Below are 23,650 nucleotides of genomic sequence, written 5' to 3'. Positions count from 1 at the left end.
GTGACCCTACTTTACTGGGGGAGTCTTGCCAACCTCAAGTATTTGAAATCACTCAGGGCCCCCACAATCCTTAGATTAGCTTAAAACTTGATTTTGACCCAGATAAGTGTTGTGGCCTGCTGCTTCCCATGCTGGAGCCTGACTGAGCACACTGCGGGGAGCTGCCTGCACTTGGGAAGGGGGCTCAGCTCACCCGGGGGAGCTGATGGGGGTTTCGGCTCACTGCAGGGGGAGCCACGTGGGCTTGGGGGGGGTCAGTTCTCTGCGGGGGAGGGAGCTGCATGCACTTGGGGAGGGGGTTCACTCAGGGTTTTTTCTGAACCCAAAGCTCTAGGTAACTTTACTCTGAATGGGGGGGGACACGGTGTGTCCATCTGATAGATGGCTGGCACAAGCAGTACAACACACAAGGATTTTCACTGTCTCCAACCCAGACACACAAAGGGACTAGGTTAGACAGCCATCTCAAACAGACAGTTACCCCAAAAGTCTGGAGAGGTCTTCAAGTGGGTCAGCAACAGATGTCCTGTCTCACGAGAGGTGACCATGCAGAGTCTGCCAAGCTCAGACCGTCCCCCTGGTTGTTACCTGGTCATATGACAGCTTGGCTCTCAAGCCGCTATGCACGTGTTTCTTCTCTGAGTGCTGGTCTCTGTGTGGATCCCAAGTGTGGGCGCACCAGAGCCGGAACCGTTCAGAGTAGTGTCTGTTGGCCCGTGTCGTGCTTCGACCATGTGGTGGGCACAAGGCTTTGAGGGTCGACGCCCTCTTACCGCTGCATGGCCTGAGTTGTCCTTCCATGCTCTGAATCACCTAAGAGTACTGTGTTCAACCTTGTTCACTCATAGTTTCCTTGTTTTAGTTAGTTATCCATTCTTTCATCCGTAGTTAGGTTCTTTGTCTGGACTTTCCCCTTTGGGGGCGTCTCCTCTCCCCAGCCAGGGGATTGTGCCCCATCAAGCCGACTTTAAGAATTGTGCCTCGTGCCCTGGCTCCTTTTCAGTGAGCGATGAGCACGCCCACTGCCTATACTGTCTGGGCAGAGCCCACATAGTCTCTCATTGCTCCATTTGCTACTCTTTTCCATTGTAGACCTGGGCAGGGTTTCCCGACAGGGACCACCTCAAAATGCAGCATTTCCTCCCCAAGCCGGGATCAGTCGGGCGAGACGTTGCATGCAATGGCTGATGGTCTGGCTTCAACATCAGCACTGGCCTCAAAGAAAGCACACAGAGCATTGCCTCTAAACGCCGCCGCTCTCAAATGGTCCCACTGATTCCGGCCCTGGGATCCACTTCATCGCTCCTGGCAGCGTTGACCCCACAGACTCTGTCCAGTGCGGTGCTCCCAGTCCCGTGCACTCCAAACCACTTATTACCTGAAACAGCACCGGCAGAACCTACATTACCCTTCGCTGGTTCTCCGCCCGTTCCAGACGCCAGCAGGCGATAGGCTCCCTACTCCGGCCGATGAACCCCGCATCCTCTCTCCCTCTCCACCAGCACTGATGACAACCAAGTCCCCTCTCCTGGTTGACCATCCTCCAACATCACTGGCACCGCTTGCACCATCGGCTCCCCCCTTCCCAGAGCAGTAGGAGTGCAACTGATCTTCTGAACCAGACACAGCTCTCTCCCCTTATCACTCCTATAGTTCTGACCCTCAGCCACCATGAGTACGGTCATGCCACTGACCTCTCAGTTCCGGTACCTGCGGGCACCGCCCATGCATGGCAACCCCCACTCATGGCCATATTGGCCCTCATGGGACCCTTACCATCCTCACAGTGCACATCACGCACACCCGCACATCTCCAGTGCATATGGACACCCTCCAGGGTCAACCCGTGGATGCTCCAGGACCATCGGTACCAACAGTCCCACTCCTATCGCCAGAACCACCCAACCCTATGAGTGTTTCGTCATCACCGGCCGATACCCTTATCCCAGTTTCCCTCTCCCCACCGGATGATCATACACAATATCAGACCCTGTTCCATCGCATGGCTATGGCCTTCAACCTCCTGGTAGAGGATGTTCAGGACCCCCAAGACCAATTCCTCACAGCGACCGGCAGGCCGCCCCCCGCGGCTTGCCGCCCCAGGCACGCACTTGCTGCGCTGGTGCCTGGAGCTGCCCCTGACTTTCATGTAGACATCCACCCTGCCTCATCGCAAATTCCTGTGCTTTGTGGTAGGCAATGCCCATTAACAGTTCCACATCCTTCCCCGCACAGTCTACAATCCACAGGTAGACTCGCTCACCAAACCGCTGGTCCTCCCCTCCTATGTACTGACCTCCCTCTCCTGGTGGTGCAACCCCTCCATGGTCCTAGTGGTCATGCCATTCACGCCTCCCACACCCACTGCCACCCTCACCACAGATGCATCCTTAGGGAGCCGGGGCGCCGACCTCAACAACCGCACAGTTCAGGGCCTCTGGTCCATGCAAGAAGCATGGGTGCACATCAACATCCTCACACTCTGAGCAGTCTGGCCTGCCAAGTCTTTCTGGACTTCCTCCACTCCCACCATGTCCAAGTCCTATCAGACAACATGACACCACTCATCTATATAAACAAACAGGTTCCCCCTCTCTGTCTGGTCCCCCTCTCTGTGTGCGGAAGCTGTATGCCTATGGAACTGGTGCCTCCGATACCAAATCACCCCACATGCCACGGAAGTGTTATTTACTCCTTCTCATAACACGAGAACTAGGGGCCACCAAATGAAATTAAGAGGCAGCAGGTTGAAAACAAACAAAAGGAAGTACTTTTTTCACACAATGCACAGTCGACCTGTTGAACTCTTTGCCAGAGGATGTTGTGAAGGCCAAAATTATAACAGGATTCAAACAAGAACTAGATAAGTTCATGGAGGACAGGTCCCTCAATGGCTATTAGCAGGCTGGGCAGGGATGGTGTCTCTAATCTCCGTTTGCAGGAGCTGGGAATGGGCGACGGGATGGAGCATTGGACCCATTCCCTGTTCTGTTCATTCTCTCTGGGGCACCTGACATTGGCCACTGTTGGAAGAGAGGATACTGGGCTAGATGGACCATTCTTGTGTTCTCTATGCCTTTCCTCCCATTCCCCTCCTCCCCTATGTCCTGTGCAAAATATGCAAGAACCGAGTGACGTGATCCTTATAGCCCCCTCCTGGCCTCGCCAGTGCTGGTACACCGAACTCACCTCCCCACTCGCCCTCCCCAACATTCAAATCTTCTAACGCAGAACCACAGCCATCTGCAACATCCGCTCTCCATGCCTTCCTTCCTCCCATGGATGGCTTCGCTGTGTTCACTCATCTAATGACCTCCAAATTTTCTCCAGGGACTCCTCAATGTCCTTCCTCCTGTGAAAAAGCCCATCCCCGCTTGGAACCTCAGCCTGGTCCTCCTCTCAGCCTTTACCAAACCCCTTTTTGTGCCCTTTGCCACCTGTTCGCTCACCCACCTCTCTATGAAGGTGATCCTTCGTGATCCTGACATGAAGTGTGGCACCTGATAGTTTGTAGCATGTTTCAGTGCAGCGGGAGATCCACTTGGAGAGGCGTTGCAAAGATAAGGCTGAGTCTTGGCAATGCTCAGCAATGGCAACAAAGAGCGGCAGAGACATGCAGAAGACCTGGGTTCGGTGGAGGTAAAAGGCCAGTGCCGGCCGAATGCCAAGGGAGCAGATGGCATGCTCCAGGAAGGAGGCATGGGGTTTGGGATAAAAGACTAGGAGGTGTGTACTTTGGTTGAGGTGAAAGGAGGAAGCTCCCTTGGGAAGAAATTTGGGGTGGAGACACAGTAAGACTTTGTCTTTATGGAATGGGGGGTCTGCCATCATGGCCACTAGCTCGCTGACAGGACGTGCTGAGGTGATGGCCACCAGAAGGATCACCTTCATAGAGAGGTGGGTGAGCGAACAGGTGGCAAAGGGCACAAAAAGGGGTTTGGTAAAGGCTGAGAGGAGGACCAGGCTGAGGTTCCAAGCGGGGATGGGCTTTTTCACAGGAGGAAGGACATTGAGGAGTCCCTGGAGAAATTTGGAGGTCATTAGATGAGTGAACACAGCGAAGCCATCCATGGGAGGAAGGAAGGCATGGAGAGCGGATGTTGCAGATGGCTGTGGTTCTGCGTTAGAAGATTTGAATGTTGGGGAGGGCGAGTGGGGAGGTGAGTTCGGTGTACCAGCACTGGCGAGGCCAGGAGGGGGCTATAAGGATCACGTCACTCGGTTCTTGCATATTTTGCACAGGACATAGGGGAGGAGGGGAATGGGAGGAAAGGCATAGAGAACACAAGAATGGTCCATCTAGCCCAGTATCCTCTCTTCCAACAGTGGCCAATGTCAGGTGCCCCAGAGAGAATGAACAGAACAGGGAATGGTCCAATGCTCCATCCCGTCGCCCATTCCCAGCTCCTGCAAACGGAGATTAGAGACACCATCCCTGCCCAGCCTGGCTAATAGCCATTGAGGGACCTGTCCTCCATGAACTTATCTAGTTCTTGTTTGAATCCTGTTATAATTTTGGCCTTCACAACATCCTCTGGCAAAGAGTTCAACAGGTCGACTGTGCATTGTGTGAAAAAAGTACTTCCTTTTGTTTGTTTTCAACCTGCTGCCTCTTAATTTCATTTGGTGGCCCCTAGTTCTCGTGTTATGAGAAGGAGTAAATAACACTTCCGTGGCATGTGGGGTGATTTGGTATCGGAGGCACCAGTTCCATAGGCATACAGCTTCCGCACACAGAGAGGGGGACCAGACAGAGAGGGGGACCTGTTTGTTTATATAGATGAGTGGTGTCATGTTGTCTGATAGGACTTGGACATGGTGGGAGTGGAGGAAGTCCAGAAAGACTTGGCAGGCCAGACTGCTCAGAGTGTGAGGATGTTGATGTGCACCCATGCTTCTTGCATGGACCAGAGGCCCTGAACTGTGCGGTTGTTGAGGTCGGCGCCCCGGCTCCCTAAGGATGCATCTGTGGTGAGGGTGGCAGTGGGTGTGGGAGGCGTGAATGGCATGACCACTAGGACCATGGAGGGGTTGCACCACCAGGAGAGGGAGGTCAGTACATAGGAGGGGAGGACCAGCGGTTTGGTGAGCGAGTCTACCTGTGGATTGTAGACTGTGCGGGGAAGGATGTGGAACTGTTAATGGGCATTGCCTACCACAAAGCACAGGAATTTGCGATGAGCAGGGTGGATGTCTACATGAAAGTCAGGGGCAGCTCCAGGCACCAGCGCAGCAAGTGCGTGCCTGGGGCGGCAAGCCGCGGGGGGCGGCCTGCCGGTCGCTGTGAGGAATTGGTCTTGGGGGTCCTGAACATCCTCTACCAGGAGGTTGAAGGCCATAGCCATGCGATGGAACAGGGTCTGATATTGTGTATGATCATCCGGTGGGGAGAGGGAAACTGGGATAAGGGTATCGGCCGGTGATGACGAAACACTCATAGGGTTGGGTGGTTCTGGCGATAGGAGTGGGACTGTTGGTACCGATGGTCCTGGAGCATCCACGGGTTGACCCTGGAGGGTGTCCATATGCACTGGAGATGTGCGGGTGTGCGTGATGTGCACTGTGAGGATGGTAAGGGTCCCATGAGGGCCAATATGGCCATGAGTGGGGGTTGCCATGCATGGGCGGTGCCCGCAGGTACCGGAACTGAGAGGTCAGTGGCATGACCGTACTCATGGTGCTGAGGGTCAGAACTATAGGAGTGATAAGGGGAGAGAGCTGTGTCTGGTTCAGAAGATCAGTTGCACTCCTACTGCTCTGGGAAGGGGGGAGCCGATGGTGCAAGCGGTGCCAGTGATGTTGGAGGATGGTCAACCAGGAGAGGGGACTTGGTTGTCATCAGTGCTGGTGGAGAGGGAGAGAGGATGCGGGGTTCATCGGCCGGAGTAGGGAGCCTATCGCCTGCTGGCGGTCTGGAACGTGGCGGAGAACCAGCGAAGGGTAATGTAGGTTCTGCCGGTGCTGTTTCAGGTAATAAGTGGTTTGGAGTGCACGGGACTGGGAGCACCGCACTGGACAGAGTCTGTGGGGTCAACGCTGCCAGGAGCGATGAAGTGGATCCCAGGGCCGGAATCAGTGGGACCATTTGAGAGCGGCGGCGTTTAGAGCAATGCTCTGTGTGCTTTCTTTGAGGCCAGTGCTGATGTTGAAGCCAGACCATCAGCCATTGCATGCAACGTCTCGCCCGACTGATCCCGGCTTGGGGAGGAAATGCTGCATTTTGAGGTGGTCCCTGTCGGGAAACCCTGCCCAGGTCTACAATGGAAAAGAGTAGCAAATGGAGCAATGAGAGACTATGTGGGCTCTGCCCAGACAGTATAGGCAGTGGGCGTGCTCATCGCTCACTGAAAAGGAGCCAGGGCACGAGGCACAATTCTTAAAGTCGGCTTGATGGGGCACAATCCCCTGGCTGGGGAGAGGAGACGCCCCCAAAGGGGAAAGTCCAACAAAGAACCTAACTACGGATGAAAGAATGGATAACTAACTAAAACAAGGAAACTATGAGTGAACAAGGTTGAACACAGTACTCTTAGGTGATTCAGAGCATGGAAGGACAACTCAGGCCATGCAGCGGTAAGAGGGCGTCGACCCTCAAAGCCTTGTGCCCACCACATGGTCGAAGCACGACACGGGCCAACAGACACTACTCTGAACGGTTCCGGCTCTGGTGCGCCCACACTTGGGATCCACACAGAGACCAGCACTCAGAGAAGAACACGTGCATAGCGGCTTGAGAGCCAAGCTGTCATATGACCAGGTACAACCAGGGGGACGGTCTGAGCTTGGCAGACTCTGCATGGTCACCTCTCGTGAGACAGGACATCTGTTGCTGACCCACTTGAAGACCTCTCCAGACTTTTGGGGTAACTGTCTGTTTGAGATGCTGTCTAACCTAGTCCCTTTGTGTGTCTGGGTTGGAGACAGTGAAAATCCTTGTGTGTTGTACTGCTTGTGCCAGCCATCTATCAGATGGACACACCGTGTCCCCCCCCATTCAGAGTAAAGTTACCTAGAGCTTTGGGTTCAGAAAAACCCTGAGTGAACCCCCTCCCCAAGTGCATGCAGCTCCCTCCCCCGCAGAGAACTGACCCCCCCCAAGCCCACGTGGCTCCCCCTGCAGTGAGCCGAAACCCCCATCAGCTCCCCCGGGTGAGCTGAGCCCCCTTCCCAAGTGCAGGCAGCTCCCCGCAGTGTGCTCAGTCAGGCTCCAGCATGGGAAGCAGCAGGCCACAACACTTATCTGGGTCAAAATCAAGTTTTAAGCTAATCTAAGGATTGTGGGGGCCCTGAGTGATTTCAAATACTTGAGGTTGGCAAGACTCCCCCAGTAAAGTAGGGTCACGGGCCCCTTGGCTAAGGCAGCCAGCAAGTGTGACCCCGCTGGGTCTGCCCTGCATGACAGGAGGTGTAATGGGGAGCACTGGTGTCGTTATGCGCCTGGCAGACCCCACCCCCCAGCAGTGCGGTATGGGCTCGAGTGGGTAGGGTTCCTCTGTGGGGGCGGGGCCCATCGGTGAGGAGCTGGGCAGACCAGGTGCTGAGCTGACTGTGAGAACGATCTTTAATGAGCAAACAGAACCATATGGCATGTCTCTAAAACCGGCCAATACAGACTATCCAACAGGGAAGGGGCCAGGGCTGCCCAGAGCCAAGTCTCTGCCACGGGCCCGGGAGCCAGCGCTCCTGTCCGGCCACCAGCATCCCTCGCCCGGCCGCTCCCACACCCCCGGGCCCGGGAGCCAGCGCCCCCCGTCCGGCCGCTCCCACACCCCCGGGCCCGGGAGCCAGCGCCCCCCGTCCGGCCGCTCCCACACCCCCGGGCCCGGGAGCCAGCGCCCCCCCGTCCGGCCGCTCCCACACCCCCGGGCCCGGGAGCCAGCGCCCCCCGTCCGGCCGCTCCCACACCCCCGGGCCCGGGAGCCAGCGCCCCCCGTCCGGCCGCTCCCACACCCCCGGGCCCGGGAGCCAGCGCCCCCCGTCCGGCCGCTCCCACACCCCCGGGCCCGGGAGCCAGCGCCCCCCCGTCCGGCCGCTCCCACACCCCCGGGCCCGGGAGCCAGCGCCCCCCGTCCGGCCGCTCCCACACCCCCGGGCCCGGGAGCCAGCGCCCCCCGTCCGGCCGCTCCCACACCCCCGGGCCCGGGAGCCAGCGCCCCCCGTCCGGCCGCTCCCACACCTACAGGTACCAGCTAGTGGAAAAAGTGCACAAGTTACATTTCACATTTCACGCTACCCCAAAGGAACATGGAGGAGAAACACAGGAGAAGTCGCTCGAGTCCACTGAGAACCAGCCCTGGGCCCCCGGGCTCAGGGCTGCTGCTTGTTCTTGTTCTGCCAGACGCAGATGGTTAAAGCACAGGAGTGTGCAGCCTCGCGGCCAACACGGTTTAGCACCATTATGTGAGAGGCGTGGCTCGTGGCTGGGACTCCCGTGGCCAGCACACGCCCGGGAGCCGGATTCCTTGCTGCTTCCACTGATGGATGAGTTGGGGTTCACTGTGGTGTCCGGATGCCCCAGTCCATGACCGCCTGGCACAGCCTCTGCCCAGCATGCAGGGCTGAACTACGACCCGCGAGCAGCCAGACTGGGAGGGGTCACTCCTGCCAAGTCCTGAGCCCCCAGAGCGGCAGCCGTCCAGGCAGAGACCCTGCTCACCTCAGCCAGGCCCAGCAGACGGCCACTGGGCCTCAGCTGCTCCTGGGTCTCTGCAAAGGGAAGACGGCCACCGCAGCCAGGAGGATGTCCCAGTGGCTCGCTCTGGCCTCAGGGAGAGATGGCAGCCAAGCAGAAGATATGAGGGGACGCGTGGGGCCTTGTGTATCAGCAGCACAGTGGCTGGGGGGCCAGAGCCTCCTGGAGGCTGTGGCAGGTTCAGACAGCAAGGATGTCACAGGGTTGGGAAAAGAACAATGGGCTCAGGGGGACCCCCCATCCCCTAACGGCCGGTCTCTGGCTCCAGGGGATCTCCCACCTCCCAAGAGCCAGCCACTGGCTCAAGGGACCCTCACCCTCAACAGCCATCCTCTGTCACCAGGGGACCCCCACCCTCAACAGCTGGCCTCTGGCTCCAGGGATACCCCCAGCCCCCAACAGCCATCCTCTGGCTTGAGGGGGCCCCCACCCTCAATGCAATCCTCTGTCACCAGGGGCCACCCCATGCCCCAATAGCCGGCCTCTGGCTCCAGGGGACCCCCATGCCCCAACAGCTGGCCTCTGGCACCAGAAATCTCCCTAGCTCTTGGGTTGTGAGAGCCTCGAGGCAGGGACTGGCTGTGCTCTGGGGTGCCGGCTCTCATGTGCCCCGAGAGGATCCCAGAGCTGACCCTGCAGGGCTAGCAAGGGGCTCCCCTGGAGCTGGGAGAAGGCAGGGTTGGCTCAGGAGCATCCCATCCCGCCAGCTGGGGCTCAGGGCCAGTCTGATTTCACTGCGAGCGGCCCCACTAACAGGTCTCTGGGGAGCAGGGAGTGTCCCCTCCCACCATGGTGCCCCAGCTGATGGAGCAGCCGAATGACACTGTTACAGGGAGGGTGGGAACATGGGCAGTCCACTGGCACTGCCGGTGGTGGGGGAGTTAGGCCAGCCCACTGGCACTGCCGAAGGGGGAACAGGGCCAGATCACTGGCACTGCCGGAGGGGGGAGGGGGAACAGGGCCAGCCCACTGGCACTGCCGGAGGCGGGAGGGGGAACAGGGCCAGCCCACTGGCACTGCCGGAGGCGGGAGGGGGAACAGGGCCAGCCCACTGGCACTGCCGGTGGTGGGGGAGTTAGGCCAGCCCACTGGCACTGCCGAAGGGGGAACAGGGCCAGCTCACTGGCACTGCCGGAGGGGGGAGGGGGAACAGGGCCAGCCCACTGGCACTGCCGGAGGGGGGAGGGGGAACAGGGCCAGCCCACTGGCACTGCCGGAGGCGGGAGGGGGAACAGGGCCAGCCCACTGGCCCTGCCGGAGGCGGGAGGGTAGCACATCTGGCCATAGTCGAGGGCCTTGCTCCGTGTGTACCAGGGAGGGGGGCCTCACCCTCCTTGCTGAGCCTGCTGTCCATAGCACGGAATCAGCAGCCTGATGGGGGAGGTCCTGCGCCCCCTTCCTGCCGTGGGGCCCGGCCCTTCTCCCGCTTCTCCCCTAACGCTAATGACACAAACCACCTGGGATTATTTTCACGTGATGCACAAACAAGTCAAAACTCACTGATCCAAATCCAACGTGCAAACAGAAAATGGAACGTAGAGGCCGCCCTCCCTCCCTCCCCCGGCCTGGCCCGGCCCGCACCAGCGCCCCACCTGCCCCCCGCTGCACGCCGTGGGCCCAGGAGCCCAGCTGCGCAGCCTGCAAAGCAAACGTTATCCCACAGAAAGCGGCTGCAGCTGAATGCGGGTGCATGGCCACACATTGAGGGCAGTCCCTGCCATGGCCCACCCACAGGAGGGCACGGCTCGCAGGACAGCACTGTGGTGTCTCGGTGCCCGGGTGGGCGTGGAGGTGGCACGGCCAGGTCTTCTGGTGGGGGCGGGGCCGGCAGGAGGAGTGGGGTGCTGCTGCTGCGTCCTTAGTTTGGGGACAGGTCGCTGGTTTTACCAAATGCCGCTAGACCTGCCTCCGGGGGGAGCGAGAATCCGGGCCGAAGCTCGCTTTGGAACGTGGTCATCGATCTGAGAACCTGCAAGAGGGGAAGCGGGTCAGCACCACAAGGAGAGGGAGGGAGAGAGATCCCACCCCTGCCGGAGCCCCCGGCCGACACCGCTCCCACACTGACGCCCCCACCCACCCGGTCCAGGGTGCCGCCTGGCACTGCTCCCACACCGATGCCGATGCCCACCCAGTCCAGGGTCCTGGGCCGGCATCACTGCCACACCAATGCCCCTGCCCACCTGACACCACTCTCACACCAATGCCCCCGCCCACCCAGTCCAGGGTCCTGCCTGGCACTGCTCCCATACTGACACCCCAGGGTCCTGGGCTGGCACCACTGCCGCACCAATGCCACTGCCCACCCGACACCGCTCCCACACTGATGCCCCCGCCCACCCAGTCCAGGGCTCCACCTGGCACTTCTCCCACACCAACGCCCCCGCCCACCCAGTCCAGGGTCCCGCCTGGCACTGCTCCCATACTGACACCCCAGGGTACTGGGCCGGCACCACTGCTGCACCAATGCCCCTGCCCACCCGACACCGCTCCCACACTGACGCCCCCGCCTATCCACTCCAGGGTCCCAGGATGGCATCACTCCCATACCGCTGTCCCTGCCCACCCTGGATCCCCGCCCAGCACCACTCCCGTACTGACACCTCCGCCCATGCAGTTCAGAGCCCCGGGCCAGCACCACTCCCGTACCACAGCCCCCACCCACCCAGTCCAGGGCTGCCGCCTGGCACTGCTCCCACACCAACACCCCTGCCCACTATTCCAGGGCTCCCACCTAGCACCATTCCCACACTGATGCCCCCACCCATCCAGTCCAGGGCTCCCGCCCAGCACCGTTCCCACCAATGCCTCACCTACCCAGTCCAGGGCCACCACTCGGCACAGCACCTCCACTGATGCCCACGCTCACCCAGTCCAGGGCCCTGGGATGGCACTGCTCCCACACTGCCATGCCCACCCACCCAGTCCAGGGTCCCCACCCGGCGCCACTCCCACACCAATGCCCTTGTCCACCTGCCCAGCACAGCAGCCACACCAACGCTCACCCAGTCCAGGGCCCTGGGACGGCACTGCTCCCACACCACCGTGCCCACCCACCCAATCCAGGGCTCCTGGCTGGCACCACTCCCACACTGACGCCCCCACCAAAGCCTCCCCCATGTGTACATGAGCTTTGCGCTGAGGGTGGGCACTTGAAGCTGTTACCAAGCTCTTGCTTTCCCAGTGTCTCAGCTCTGATCTGGCACCAATTCCCTTGAGGCATTAAGGGGACAGGATGGGAATCCAGGGCAGGTCCCAAGGGCCCCATGCTGCCCGGAGCTGGGCACCTGCCTGCGCCACGCCAGGAACTAAGCATAGTCCTAAGAGCAGAGTCCCACTGGGCTAGGTCTGGAAGGCCGGGGCAGAATTGGCAATGGAGCTCCCTGGAGCTATGTCTGGGGTGGCCAGGCCTCTCCCATCACACCAAGCAAGGACAGTGGGAGCTCAGGACTGGCTCTGGCAACTTTCCTGGCTCAGGAAGCGTTAACAAAATCAGGGAGTTGGTTAGGGACGTCCTCCTGGATGCCCCAAAACGCCAGGATTCCACAAAGAAATTATGTGGGGAAAAAACCACCCAGAAATGTGGATGCGGCGCTAAAACAAAAATCCCACAGCTAAAGGGTGGGGAAAGGGAAAGTAAATGGCAGTGAATGTAAATTACATGTTCAACATTGTAGGTGACTGGTAAGGGAAGCCAAAGGAATCAATGGAATATCAATGGTCAAACAGGGTTAAAGAGAATAAGAAGGCATCTTGTAATTGAAACCCTTATGTCAGGCACAGATACAGAGCTAGAGGGTAAAACCTTGAAGAGCAATGTGTAAAAGGCTGGTTCTGGGCTGTCTTCGGGACGAAGCAGGAAGATGTGTCCATCCCAGATGATGTTGTAGGTGGGACATAACGTTACCATTGTAACAAAGGAGGATGTGGGCAGCACCTGCTCCAGTTAAACACTTTCAAACCAATGGGCCTGGATAAGCGACATCCCAGAGTGTGAAAGAAACCAGCTGAAGAGCTCTCTGAACCAGTGGGGTTCTTGAGAAAGCTGGGACACCGCAGAGGATTGGGGGGCTGCCAGTGTAGTTGTGGTATTAGAAAATGGCACAAGGGACTGCCCGAGAAGCACAGCCTGTTTACTATGCCATCGATCCTGGGCACAACAACGGCTTGGTTAATTTCACTGGGTTTCACCATGACATCGGACTCAGTACCCTGCCCTCTATGGAATGAGCAGATGGATTACAGACTGGCTGGCCGACAGACCTCAGACTGGAGTTATTAATGGAGACTCATCGGCGAGCGAGGCTGTTTCTAGCGAAGTCCCACTGCGATCAGTTCTTGGTCCAGCATGAGTTAATATATTTATCGCTGGCTCACACAGGAGATAAATTTTTGCTGTTAAAGTTGGCAGATGACACAGATGGATGGGGCAGTACATAAGAAGGACAGGATCCTGCTACAGAGCGAGCCGAGCTGCCTGGTTAAATGGTCACAATACAACAAGACGGGTTTTAATACAGCCAACGCCAGGTAAGACCAAGAACACAGATTCTATCTACATGGCGGGGGAGACGATCTTGGAAAGCCGCGACACATCTATAGCCCGGAGCTGGAAGTGTAGATTTCAGCTCAGAGATTTAGGCAGAGGAAAGAGAAGAAGAGCTACATGAGGCCAATGTGGCTGCATAAGGAGCTTTTTTGCTGTCTAAAACCCAAAAGGGATCCATACAGGAAATGGAAGGACATGTCATCAAGGAAGGATACATGGGAATAGCACAAGTGTGTAGGGACAACATCAGGAGAGCCAAGGTAAAGAATGAGTCACAGCTGGCAAGGAATGGTCGAGACAACAAGAGGTTCTACGACTATATTGGACAAAACAGAAAGATGAAGGACAGCGTGGGCCCATGGCTCAGTGGAGGTGGTGAGCTGATAATGGAAGATGCTAGGAAAGCAGAGCTGCTCAGTGCCTACTTTGCTTCAGTCTTTTCACAAAAAATAACATGTGACTGGACAACTAGCGAAGTTACTATAGACAATAAAGAGGGAGGGCTGCACATCGGGCTAAGTAAAGAACATGTCACAGATCTTCTGACCAGTCTGGATGAATTCAGGTTGGTGGGGCTGGATGTTAGTCAACCTGGGGTGCTGAAGAAATCTCAGCACTACTGGCATTAATATTTGCAAACTTCCGGATGACAGGTGAGGTCCTGGAAGACTGAAGAAGGTCTGACGTAGGGCCCATCTTTAACAAGGGGGGAAAGGAGGAGCCGGGGAACTACAGACCACTCAGCCTGGCTTCGATACCCGGGAAGCTGCTAGAGCTATGTATAAAACATTCCATCTGCAAATACCGGGAGGATGGCGGGGTGATCACTAGCAGCCAGTATGGCTTCACCAAGAACAAATCACACCAAACCAGCTGGATTTCTTTCTCTGACAGGGTAACTGATTCGGCGGGTGAGGGAATGCAGCAAACATAATATACCTGGATTTCAGCCAGGTTTCTGACAGAGTCCCACATGACAGTCTCATAAGTAAGCTGGAGAAATGCAGACTCAACAGAACTACCATTAAGTGGATACATAATTTGTTAAACAACAGTGAACAAAGAGTATTAATGGACTGGTGTTGGATTGGAGGGTGGTCTCAAGCGGGGTCCCACAGGGATCATTTCTGGGCCGGGTGTTGTGGAACCTTTATTAATGCCCTGGATGTAGGAATCAAGAGCAGACTGATCACGTTTGCAGATGACACAAAGATGGGGGGAGCTGCAAACTCTGTCGAGTTTAAAGCTAAAATTCAGAGGGATCTTGATAAACTGGAGAATTGGGCTATAGACAACAAAATGAAATTCAGCAAAGACAAATGTGAGGTGCTGCACTGAGGGAAGAAAAACCAGATACACAAATACAGGCTGGGGGCTAACTGGCTAGACAGCAGCAGTGCTGAGAAGGATCTGGGAGTTGTGGTGGATCCCAGCCTCAGCATGAGTCAACAATGTGATGCTGTTGTGATGCAAAAAGAGCAAATGCAATGTTAGGTTGCACTAACAAAGGCACAGCATGCAAATCACTGGAAGTGCTAGTACTGATCTACTCGGCCAGCTGGACCAGTGTCCAGTTCGGGTCACCAATGTATCGAAAGGATGTAGAGAAACTGGAAAGGACCCAGAGGAGAGTGACAAAGATGATCAAAGGGATGGAATGCAGCCATACGAGCAAAGGCTGAAGGAAGTGGGTATGCTTAGTTTGGAAAAGAGGAGATTAAGAGGGGATACGATAATGGTCTTCAAATACTGGAAAGGCTGCCACAAAACAGATGGAGAAAAGTTGTTCTCTCTTGCCATAGAAGGGCAGGACAAGAGGCCAGGGGTTCATACTAACGCACAGCAGATTTAGATTAACCCCAGGAAAAACTCCCGAACTGTAAGAACAGTGGGACAGTGGAACAGATTCCCAGGGAGGTCGTGGAAGCGCCTTCCCTGGGTGTTTTCAAAAGGAGGCTGGAGCCATCTGTCTGGGATGGTTTAGACACAACAAATCCTGCATCTGGGCTGCGGGTTAGACTAGATGACCCTTGATGTCTCTACCAACCCTCTGGTTCTATGATCTAGATGTACCTGAGCTAGCACTGATCACGTGAATGCGCTAAGAACAGTGTAGCTGCAGTGCTGTGAGCAGAGGGATGGGCTAGCCATCCCGAGTCCAGACTCGGCATCTCAGTTTGGTAGGCTGCACCTCCAACTCCAAGTGTAGACGTACCCAGAGAGATTTAGGGATCATCACAGACAATCACCTCAACACGAGTTGTCTGTGCACTACTGTGGCAAAAGGCTCAGGGACCCCAGGATATATAAAAATGAGGCTAACATGTAGAAGTAGGAAAGTGATTCATAGATTCTGAGATCCCTAGGCCAGAAGGGACCATTGTGATCATCTGGTCTGACTGCCTGCTTAGCAGAGGCCAGAGACCAGCCCCACAGTAACTCACAGAGCAGATCGTTTAAGCATTGCCAGTGATGAAGAATCCACCACGAGCCTTGGGAAATGGTTACCGGGGTTAATTACTCTCCCTGTTAATAATTTACATCTATTTTCAGTCTGAGTTTGTCTGGCTTCATCCTCCAGCCACTGGCTGGTGTTAGCCCTGTCTCCGCTAGACAGAAGAGCCCCGTACCAAGGATTTGTTCCCCAAGTCTACTGATCAAGTCACCCCTTAAGCTTTTCTTTATTAAGCTAAAAAAAGACAGAGCTCCTGGAGTCTCTCATAATCAGGCAGGTTTTCCAATCCTCCAGTCATTCTCGTGGGTCTTCTCTGATCCTTCTCCAATTTATCAACATCCTCCTTGACCTAGGGGCACAAGAACTGGGCACAGGATTCCAGCAGTGGTTGCACCAGTGCCAAAGGTAAAAGAACCCTCTGGACCCCTACTCAAGATTCCTCTATTTATGCATCCCTGTTTATGATCTTCTCAGGGCACTGAGCTAGGGAGCCAGGCCCGTAGTGGGGCCAAGGCAACAGAGCCATGGCCAATTCATACCAGCTAGGATCTGGCCCATTGTCTCAGAGGAGCGAAGGCTGATTGATGTCAGCTGGGGATCTGGCCCATTGACTCAGAGGAGCGATGGCTGAGTCACACCAGCTGGGGCTCTCCACATACAGTGGAATTGTTAGTGGTGCAAAAAGCCTCTGCGTGCTTCTCTGGGGGCTTTGCCAGCCCTACAGACAGGAGATCGCTGTGCCAGGCAGCGGTGTTTCCTTCCTGCCCTCGCTGGGTGCAGCCTGCTTATCCCACAGTGGCTGGGCTTGCCCTGGGACTGCTAGTGCATCATGGATCCTGCTAGCGCCTAGGCCCAGCAGAACCTGCTCCCTCTTCTGTTGCAGCCCCCTGCCAGCTCCAGATTACCCCCACCCACTCACTCCAGGCAGCTCCCAGCTGGCTGCCAGGGGCCTGAGCCAGGGCTAATTCCTTCCCCAAACTTACCTGAGATCAAGGCGGTAGCAATAACACTCGCAGGGGCTGCCTCGGGACACCAGATGGCTGTGCTGGGGCATATCTGCTTAGCCTCTATATTCGGCGTCAGCCCATGAGAATTTATTGTGGGGTTTGGGGTGTTTCTACGGTTTGGACAATTTGGGCCCCCCACACTGGCGTCACACGATGGTTCCCCCATCCTCGCTGTTAAACTGGGGTGCAGCGATTCCTTCTCCTAGGGGGCTTGCGCTTTTCACTAGTTCCGTTCTCAGGGACGCACCAGCGATTCCTGGGCCTGTCACACACGCTCCAAGCTGGACAGAGACTCCCCATGGCCCAGGCTCTTTATACACTGAGCAGACTCTAGCCCAGTCTCTGTGGCTGGGCGCAGATGGAATTCCAGACTGCGCAGATTCTCTGCTCCTCCCAGGACTTGGCATTGAAATGTGGCCGTTTCCTTCTGTCTCTGGTGGGCTTTTTCTTCAGCTTCTCGCTCCTGCTCTTGCCACAGGACAGCAGCTTTGCCCCTTCCTCAGCTAACGCTGATTTCTCGTTACCTGGATGCCAGCCAGCTTCACTTCATCGTCAGCCCAACCTGGCCATTATTTGTAACCGGATCCTGTCAGCTTCACTGGCCTCGGCTGTTTGATCCCAGCGCAGGAGCAAACCTCCCACCTCTGACTGAGTCGTCCCCTCCAAGGGCCATTCTTCTTTCTTCACAGCATTGTTTCCCTTCCCTTCAGCATGTGACTGCTTCACCCACTCTCTCTCATGTCCTCTAACCCTTAAAGCTCTCCAGAGCACATTTCAAACTCAGCGATTAGTGGGGCCCTGGTCCAAAGCCCAGCGTATCCTAATCAGACAGTGCTTTCCCCAGGAATTGAAATGGCGGGCGGGGCGGGGGCGGGGTGCTCAAAAGTACAGGGGGGTCAAGGTCAATGAGGGGTGAGACCATGAGGGTGAAGGGGGGCTGTATGGCACCATAGTAACAACTGAAAAGTGTTTCAGGACCATTTCATTCGATTTAACTCATGTTTTTAAATCATCACACAAATTAAAATTGGCAACACAAGCATTCTGTGAAGCACGACATCTACATGCTTCTTGGTTTCTTGTTATAATTTGCCCAACTCTGTTAATGAACTTCTCAAATGCAATGCGTTCATTTTTGGTGGCTTCTCGTGTGTTCGGTACTTCCAGTCCTTCATGACATGCTCATGACCAGGCAGAAGGCGACTTCTTTCAGAACACAAAATTCTATTCAACGAGGAAAAAGAACGCTCAGCTGTAGCCGCTGTGATTGGGGAGTAGAAAGAAATGAATTCCTACTTCTTTCATCTCGGGAAACACAGCACAAAAATTGGGTCAAACCACTAATGATGATAAAGAAGAAGTTGAAGTCAAATCTACATTTGTTCATCGTATGATATTCCACTCTGTGTTCAAATTCTCTCTTCTGTCCTGAGCCCATGGCAGCCCCATTGCTGGCAGTGCCTCGCTCCACTCAGCTGTCAGTGTTTTATAAGACAGGCATCTGTACAAGCTATGTAGAGACTGATAGAATCCAGAAATTGTTGTTGTAGAGATGTAAGAACCAAGTCTGTGTACTTCACTTTTTCAGCTGTCCTAACAAACACTTTTTGTCCTCTTCATTTAAGGCATCAATAAAAGTGCCCTAATTAGTCACTTCTGAACTGAAGTCTTTGCTTCTTCCTATACGTTTTCAATGGATAGCTCTCTGATTGATCCAAGAGTAGCTCCCATTGCTGGACAGAGATCTACTACTGTTCTAGCAGATGCCTGGATGACATTGTTGAATGACCCAAGTGGTTTCAACAGTACACTTACAAGAGAGAATGGCAATTGTGTTCTCCAAACTTAGTAGCAAAAGTAGTTCACTACTTAAATCCACCGCATCTCGGTAGATATTTTTCAAGGCTAATAATAATGGTTGCAGTAATTTTAAGTATCGGGGGTGGCCGTGTTAGTCTGTATCCACAAAAACAACAAGGAGTCCGGTGGCACCGTAAAGACTAACAGATTTATTTGGGCATAAGCTTTCGTGGGTAAAAAACCTACTTCTTCAGATGCATGGAGTGAAAATTACAGATGCAGACATTATTATACATGAAGAGAAGGGACTTACCTTACAAGTGGAAAACCAGTGTTGACAGGGCCAATACAATCAGGGTGGATGTGGTCCACTCCGAATAATTGATGAGGAGGTGTCAATACCAAGAGAGGGAAAGTTGCTTTTGTAGTGAGCCAACAGTAATTTTAAGACAACAGCCAAGGATTGCTCATGAGAAAGCCAGCGGGTTTTCCCAGGTTGGACTAATTTGAACTTCAGTCCCAGTGTGTCTTCTATATTTTCCAAGACGCTCAGTCCTTTTGGACTCTTGCTGAAAAAAATAGTATAATGAAGACATTAAATGTATAGCTTTTTAATGTCTTTTGAAGATTCTGCAGCTTGTACTAGCACTAGTTGGAGATGGCCTCTGCAGTCTGTATAGCAGGGATTCGAGTTATGATTTTCTCTGAGCAAAGCCTGGACTCCACCATGTCTTCCAGAGACGTTTGCAGCACCACCAAATGGACAAGCAGCCATCTCTTTGGGGTTCAATTGACAAGCATTTGCATTGGTTCACTCATCAGCCATGTACGCACATTGTCTGAATGCTGCGAGAGAGTTCTTCACTTTGTCACAGCTGAGTCTTTCACTGTTGCACCACATGCTTCTAGCCAGTCAGTTGAGTTTCTTGCAGAAAGACAATGAGCATTTGCTGATCTTGGTCAAAACCAGCGTCCAACTTCAGGATTAACAAATTACAGTGCACATAACATTGGCCTCCAGTTTGTAGTGTGTGGTATCTCTTGCTTAAAGAGAAAGTATGGTGTAGCAGCCATGTTTGAATAAGCTGTCTCCAGCATTTTTAACACCCTCGTTAAGCACTTCTAAAATTGGCTTTGACAATGACTGGCTGTGACATTATGAGTGTAATATAATATCTCATTGAAAGGTGACAGGGCCAGATATGTAAATGAATAGAGCTTTGAAATGCAAGTCTGCATTGTTAAAGGTAGAAGGGTAGATACTTGCTCAGATCTTGTGATGTCAGCAAACAAGTCTTGTCTATTGCTAGAGCTTTGATTCAAAGATCAAAAAAGGAATATTAACAATTAGGAAGACACTTGAGGGAAATAGTATTATTGTCTATGTGTCTCTTTGAAGGTTGTGGTAACCTGTATCTGAACTGTTTAATGGATAAATTACCCTGTGCTAATTGCCAGGATGTTTGGGAGAAGGAATTAAGCCTATTGTTTTCTCAGGCCAAAAGGCTGCTGGAAACGTATAAAAACCCTGGGACACGATCCTGCTTCATCTCAGATCTGCTTTGGGTTTCAAGAGGTGGAAACCTTAAGCCATAAGGATTGAGATCCCCAGTCACTGACTGGAGCCACCCTGAATATGGACATTGGACTGTAACCTATGGACTATTTCTAAAAGGACTTTTGTCAACTACAAGCTCATCTCTGCTGTGTCTGAACCTCAAGAATTGAATTCAAGTCTGTCTGTATATTGATCTTTTAATCAACTCTCTCTCTCTTCTTTTTTAATAAATTTTAGCTTAGTTAATAAGAACGGATTATAAGCGGGTATTTTGGGTAAGATCTAAGTTATAATTGAACCTAGGTGTGTGGCTGATCCTTTGGGGTTGGAAGAACCTTTTATACGATGAGATAAGATTTTCAGTAATCATCAGCATATCTGAGGTGTGTGTCTGGACGGAGGCAGTGAGGTGCTACAGAGGCTGTTCTGGGCTGGCTTGGGAAATCTAAGTATTGGAATATCCACCAGCTTCTGGGGTTTGCCTGCCCCATTTTGTTTGCAGTTCATCCTGATTGAGTGACCTCAGCTGCTCCCATGGGCAGCACGGTCACACTGGCTTATAAGGCTTTCTGCATGTTGATGCAGTTCAGGTGTTTTGCAGCCTTTTCACATAGTTTTTCAGCATTGGCTTTGCTGATCGGTCTGACAAACCAAGCTCCTCCACTTTTATTATATAAATCCATGGTACGCCCACGTCTTGAATACTGCGTGCAGTTCTGGTTGCCCCATCTCAAAAAAGATCTATTGGAGTTGGAAAAGGTACAGAGAAAGGCAACAATAATGAACAGCTTCCATATGAGGAGAGATTAAAAAGACTAGGACTTTTCAGCTTGGAAAAGAGAGGACTAAGAGGGGATATGATAGAGATCTATAAAATCTTGACTGGTGAGAAACTCCTCCTCATAACACAAGAACTAGGGGTCACCAAATGAAATGAACAGGCAGCAGGTTTAAAACAAACAACAGGAAGTATTCTTTCACACAACGCACAGCCAACCTGTGGAACTCCTTGCCAGAGGATGTTGTGAAGGCCAAGACTATAACATGGCTCAAAAAAGAACTAGATAAGTTCATGGAGGATCTATCCATCGATGGCTATTAGCCAGGATGGGCAGGGATGCAACACCATGCTCTGAGAGCCTCTGTTTGCCAGAAACTGGGAGTGGACGCAGGGGATGGATCACTGGATAATTGCCCATTTCTGTTAATTCCCTTTGAAGCACCTGCCATTGGCCACTGACAGAAAATAAGGTCCTGGGCTAGCTGGACCATTGATCTGACCCAATATAACCATTCTTATGTTATGTAAAAAATAATTATAATATAATAAAAATGTTTAGTACAGAAACTCCCCCAAGATAACAACCTCTCGAGATAGCAACAATGTGAGAGAATGACTTTGGCAAATAATGCGTTTAAAAAAAAAAACCCTTGGCCTACTAGGAAATGTATATTTATGTAAGTTTCTTAGTCAGAAATCTAGCATTCTGGGGAGCAAAGTCACTAAAATGTAGCCCTTTAACGTGTCCCTACCCTTCTCTTCCACCGCACCCCACTCAGAGTTCGTGGCCTTGGTCAGTGAAGACCCAGAGTTCAGAGGTGCTTTCGCATGAGTTCACCTCCCAGCCTGGGGGGTGGGGTGCATGGGAGAAGGCATCTTGCTCGTTCCTCCCGCTGCTGCTGTTCGTCATGCCATCATTCACTCCACCACTCCATTGCTGATGGTCCTGCGCCATCACTTTCTGCTGCCACCTGCCACTGTGACCTCTGCGAGTCGGTCTCTTGAGGTTCCACTCAGCTCCCAGTGGGGGAAGCTCACAGCGAGTGCAGCCTGGGCAGTCCCCTCCACAGAAACACTGTCCTGCAGTAGGTCTAAGAACTTAGACCTGACTGTCAGTGACTTCAGCTCTAGTGACCACTTAACAAAACAAAAAAGACTCTCAGTGGAGCCTAATAAGAGAGAGTCCAGCGGAGGGCAACAAAAATGATTAGGGGGCTGGAGCACATGACTTATGAGGAGAGGCTGAGGGAACTGGGCTTGTTTAGTCTGCAGAAGAGAAGAGTGAGGGGGGATTTGATAGCTGCTTTCAACTACCTGAAGGGGGTTCCAAAGAGGTTGGAGCTTGGCTGTTCTCAGTGGTAGCAGATGACAGAACAAGGAGCAATGGTCTCAAGTTGCAGTGGGGGAGGTTTAGGTTGGATATTAGGAAACACTATTTCACTAGGAGGGTGGTGAAGCACTGGAATGGGTCCCTAGGGAGGTGGTGGAATCTCCCTCCTTAGAGGTTTTTAAGGTCAGGCTTGACAAAGCCCTGGCTGGGATGATTTAGTTGGGGACTGGTCCTGCTTAGATACCTCCTTAGGTCCCTTCCAACCCTGACATTTTAGGATTCTCTGATGAGCTCTCTCTAAACAGGGTAGAAGGGCAGGTCAAATAGTGCCTGTGACTCTTAGGCACAGCCCACACCACCATGCAAAACCTCTGTCCCATCTCTCCCCCCCCCACCCTCCACTGGGATCTGCCGTCCAAACCCCTTGCTTAGCAAGTACAGTTCATTTGAGGGTGACCAGGGCTTAATTTGTAATGAAAGAGGTGCCAGGGCTCAAGCAAGGTTTTACTTTCATAACTGATGTGGCAAGCCCAGGGCTCTGAACTGCCGAGCCTGGAGGTGCCTGGGGCTCAGCTCTGGCAAAAATTAAGCACTGAGGGCGACCTCCTCATTCAGTCAGGCCAAGCACAGTTCTGCTGCCCTTTACTCATACAATGAGAACAACATTTCACGACCCCCACATTCAATACTAAAGTGATTTGTAACCCAACATCAGCCAGAATTGATCCCTTGTGCAGCACAGCTCTGTCTGCTGACACCTCGGCAGAGTAGGTGAGTTCATGGAAATACAGTCTGGTCCTGAAGCCTGTCCCCTCTCCCCTGGCTCACCACTAGCTGTCAGGGGAGAGCTCAGTCACACCTTGCTTACAAATCATAATTTTAACTTCTAAGGTTGGCCAACGTTGCCAAAACGAATGTGCCGACATTGTCAGAAAAACAACAGCTGTGTGAAGAAGCTAGTCTTTGTTCACGCTTTTCAAAGCTATTATACTTTTCCAGGTACAAGTATTTCATCATGCACTGTATCTGCTTTTAAAATGTGTATTAATGTTTCAATTTCAATTCAAATTTCCAACCAATGACAAAATAGGAAACACTGCATGTAACTAGTTGACTACTTGTGGGGGGGGTTTGGGGAAATTTGGGGGGGAGGTAACACCCCTGTTGTGGGGGTGTAGGGAAAGCCCTGCCAGGCGACGCCAAATGTCTGGTGAACAATGGCCAACCCCCTGACTGATTGCCCAGCGCTCGCTTTGCTGAGATTCAGCCACGGGAACAGGGGCTGGAATGGACGGCACACAGGAATAGCAGCATTGCCAGGCTGACTCAGAAGGAGAGCTGGGAGCCAGGACTCCTGGCTTCTCCCTGCTCTGCCAAGACCAGGAGGGCTGACCTCAGGCACTGCCCAGGAGCTCTGCAGGACGGGGGAATGTCTGCAGCACCCAGGGCGAGGGGACACAGGTCCTGGTTGGGACCCAGGG

The 23,650-nt window shown here is 53.7% G+C and overlaps 1 protein-coding gene across 4 annotated transcripts in view; it reads right to left on the bottom strand.

The window, feature by feature from the left end:
• Nucleotides 1–10,155: 10,155 nt before the first annotated feature.
• DPYSL5 (dihydropyrimidinase like 5) overlaps nucleotides 10,156–23,650 on the bottom strand; it is a 109,973-nt gene continuing 96,478 nt past the window's right edge. For all 4 annotated transcript variants that reach the window (XM_050948830.1, XM_050948828.1, XM_050948831.1 and 1 more), the window contains one exon: nucleotides 10,156–10,661. In XM_050948830.1, the coding sequence (XP_050804787.1) occupies nucleotides 10,576–10,661 (86 nt within the window). In that variant the 3' untranslated portion in view covers nucleotides 10,156–10,575. The remainder of the gene's footprint in view (nucleotides 10,662–23,650) is intronic.

The sequence above is a fragment of the Gopherus flavomarginatus genome, chromosome 4 (genome assembly GCF_025201925.1).
Source record: "Gopherus flavomarginatus isolate rGopFla2 chromosome 4, rGopFla2.mat.asm, whole genome shotgun sequence".
In the NCBI taxonomy this organism is placed as follows: Eukaryota; Metazoa; Chordata; order Testudines; family Testudinidae; genus Gopherus; species Gopherus flavomarginatus.
The sequence above is the reverse complement of the archived record's forward strand: the minus strand, read 5'-3'. Positions and strand labels throughout refer to the sequence as shown.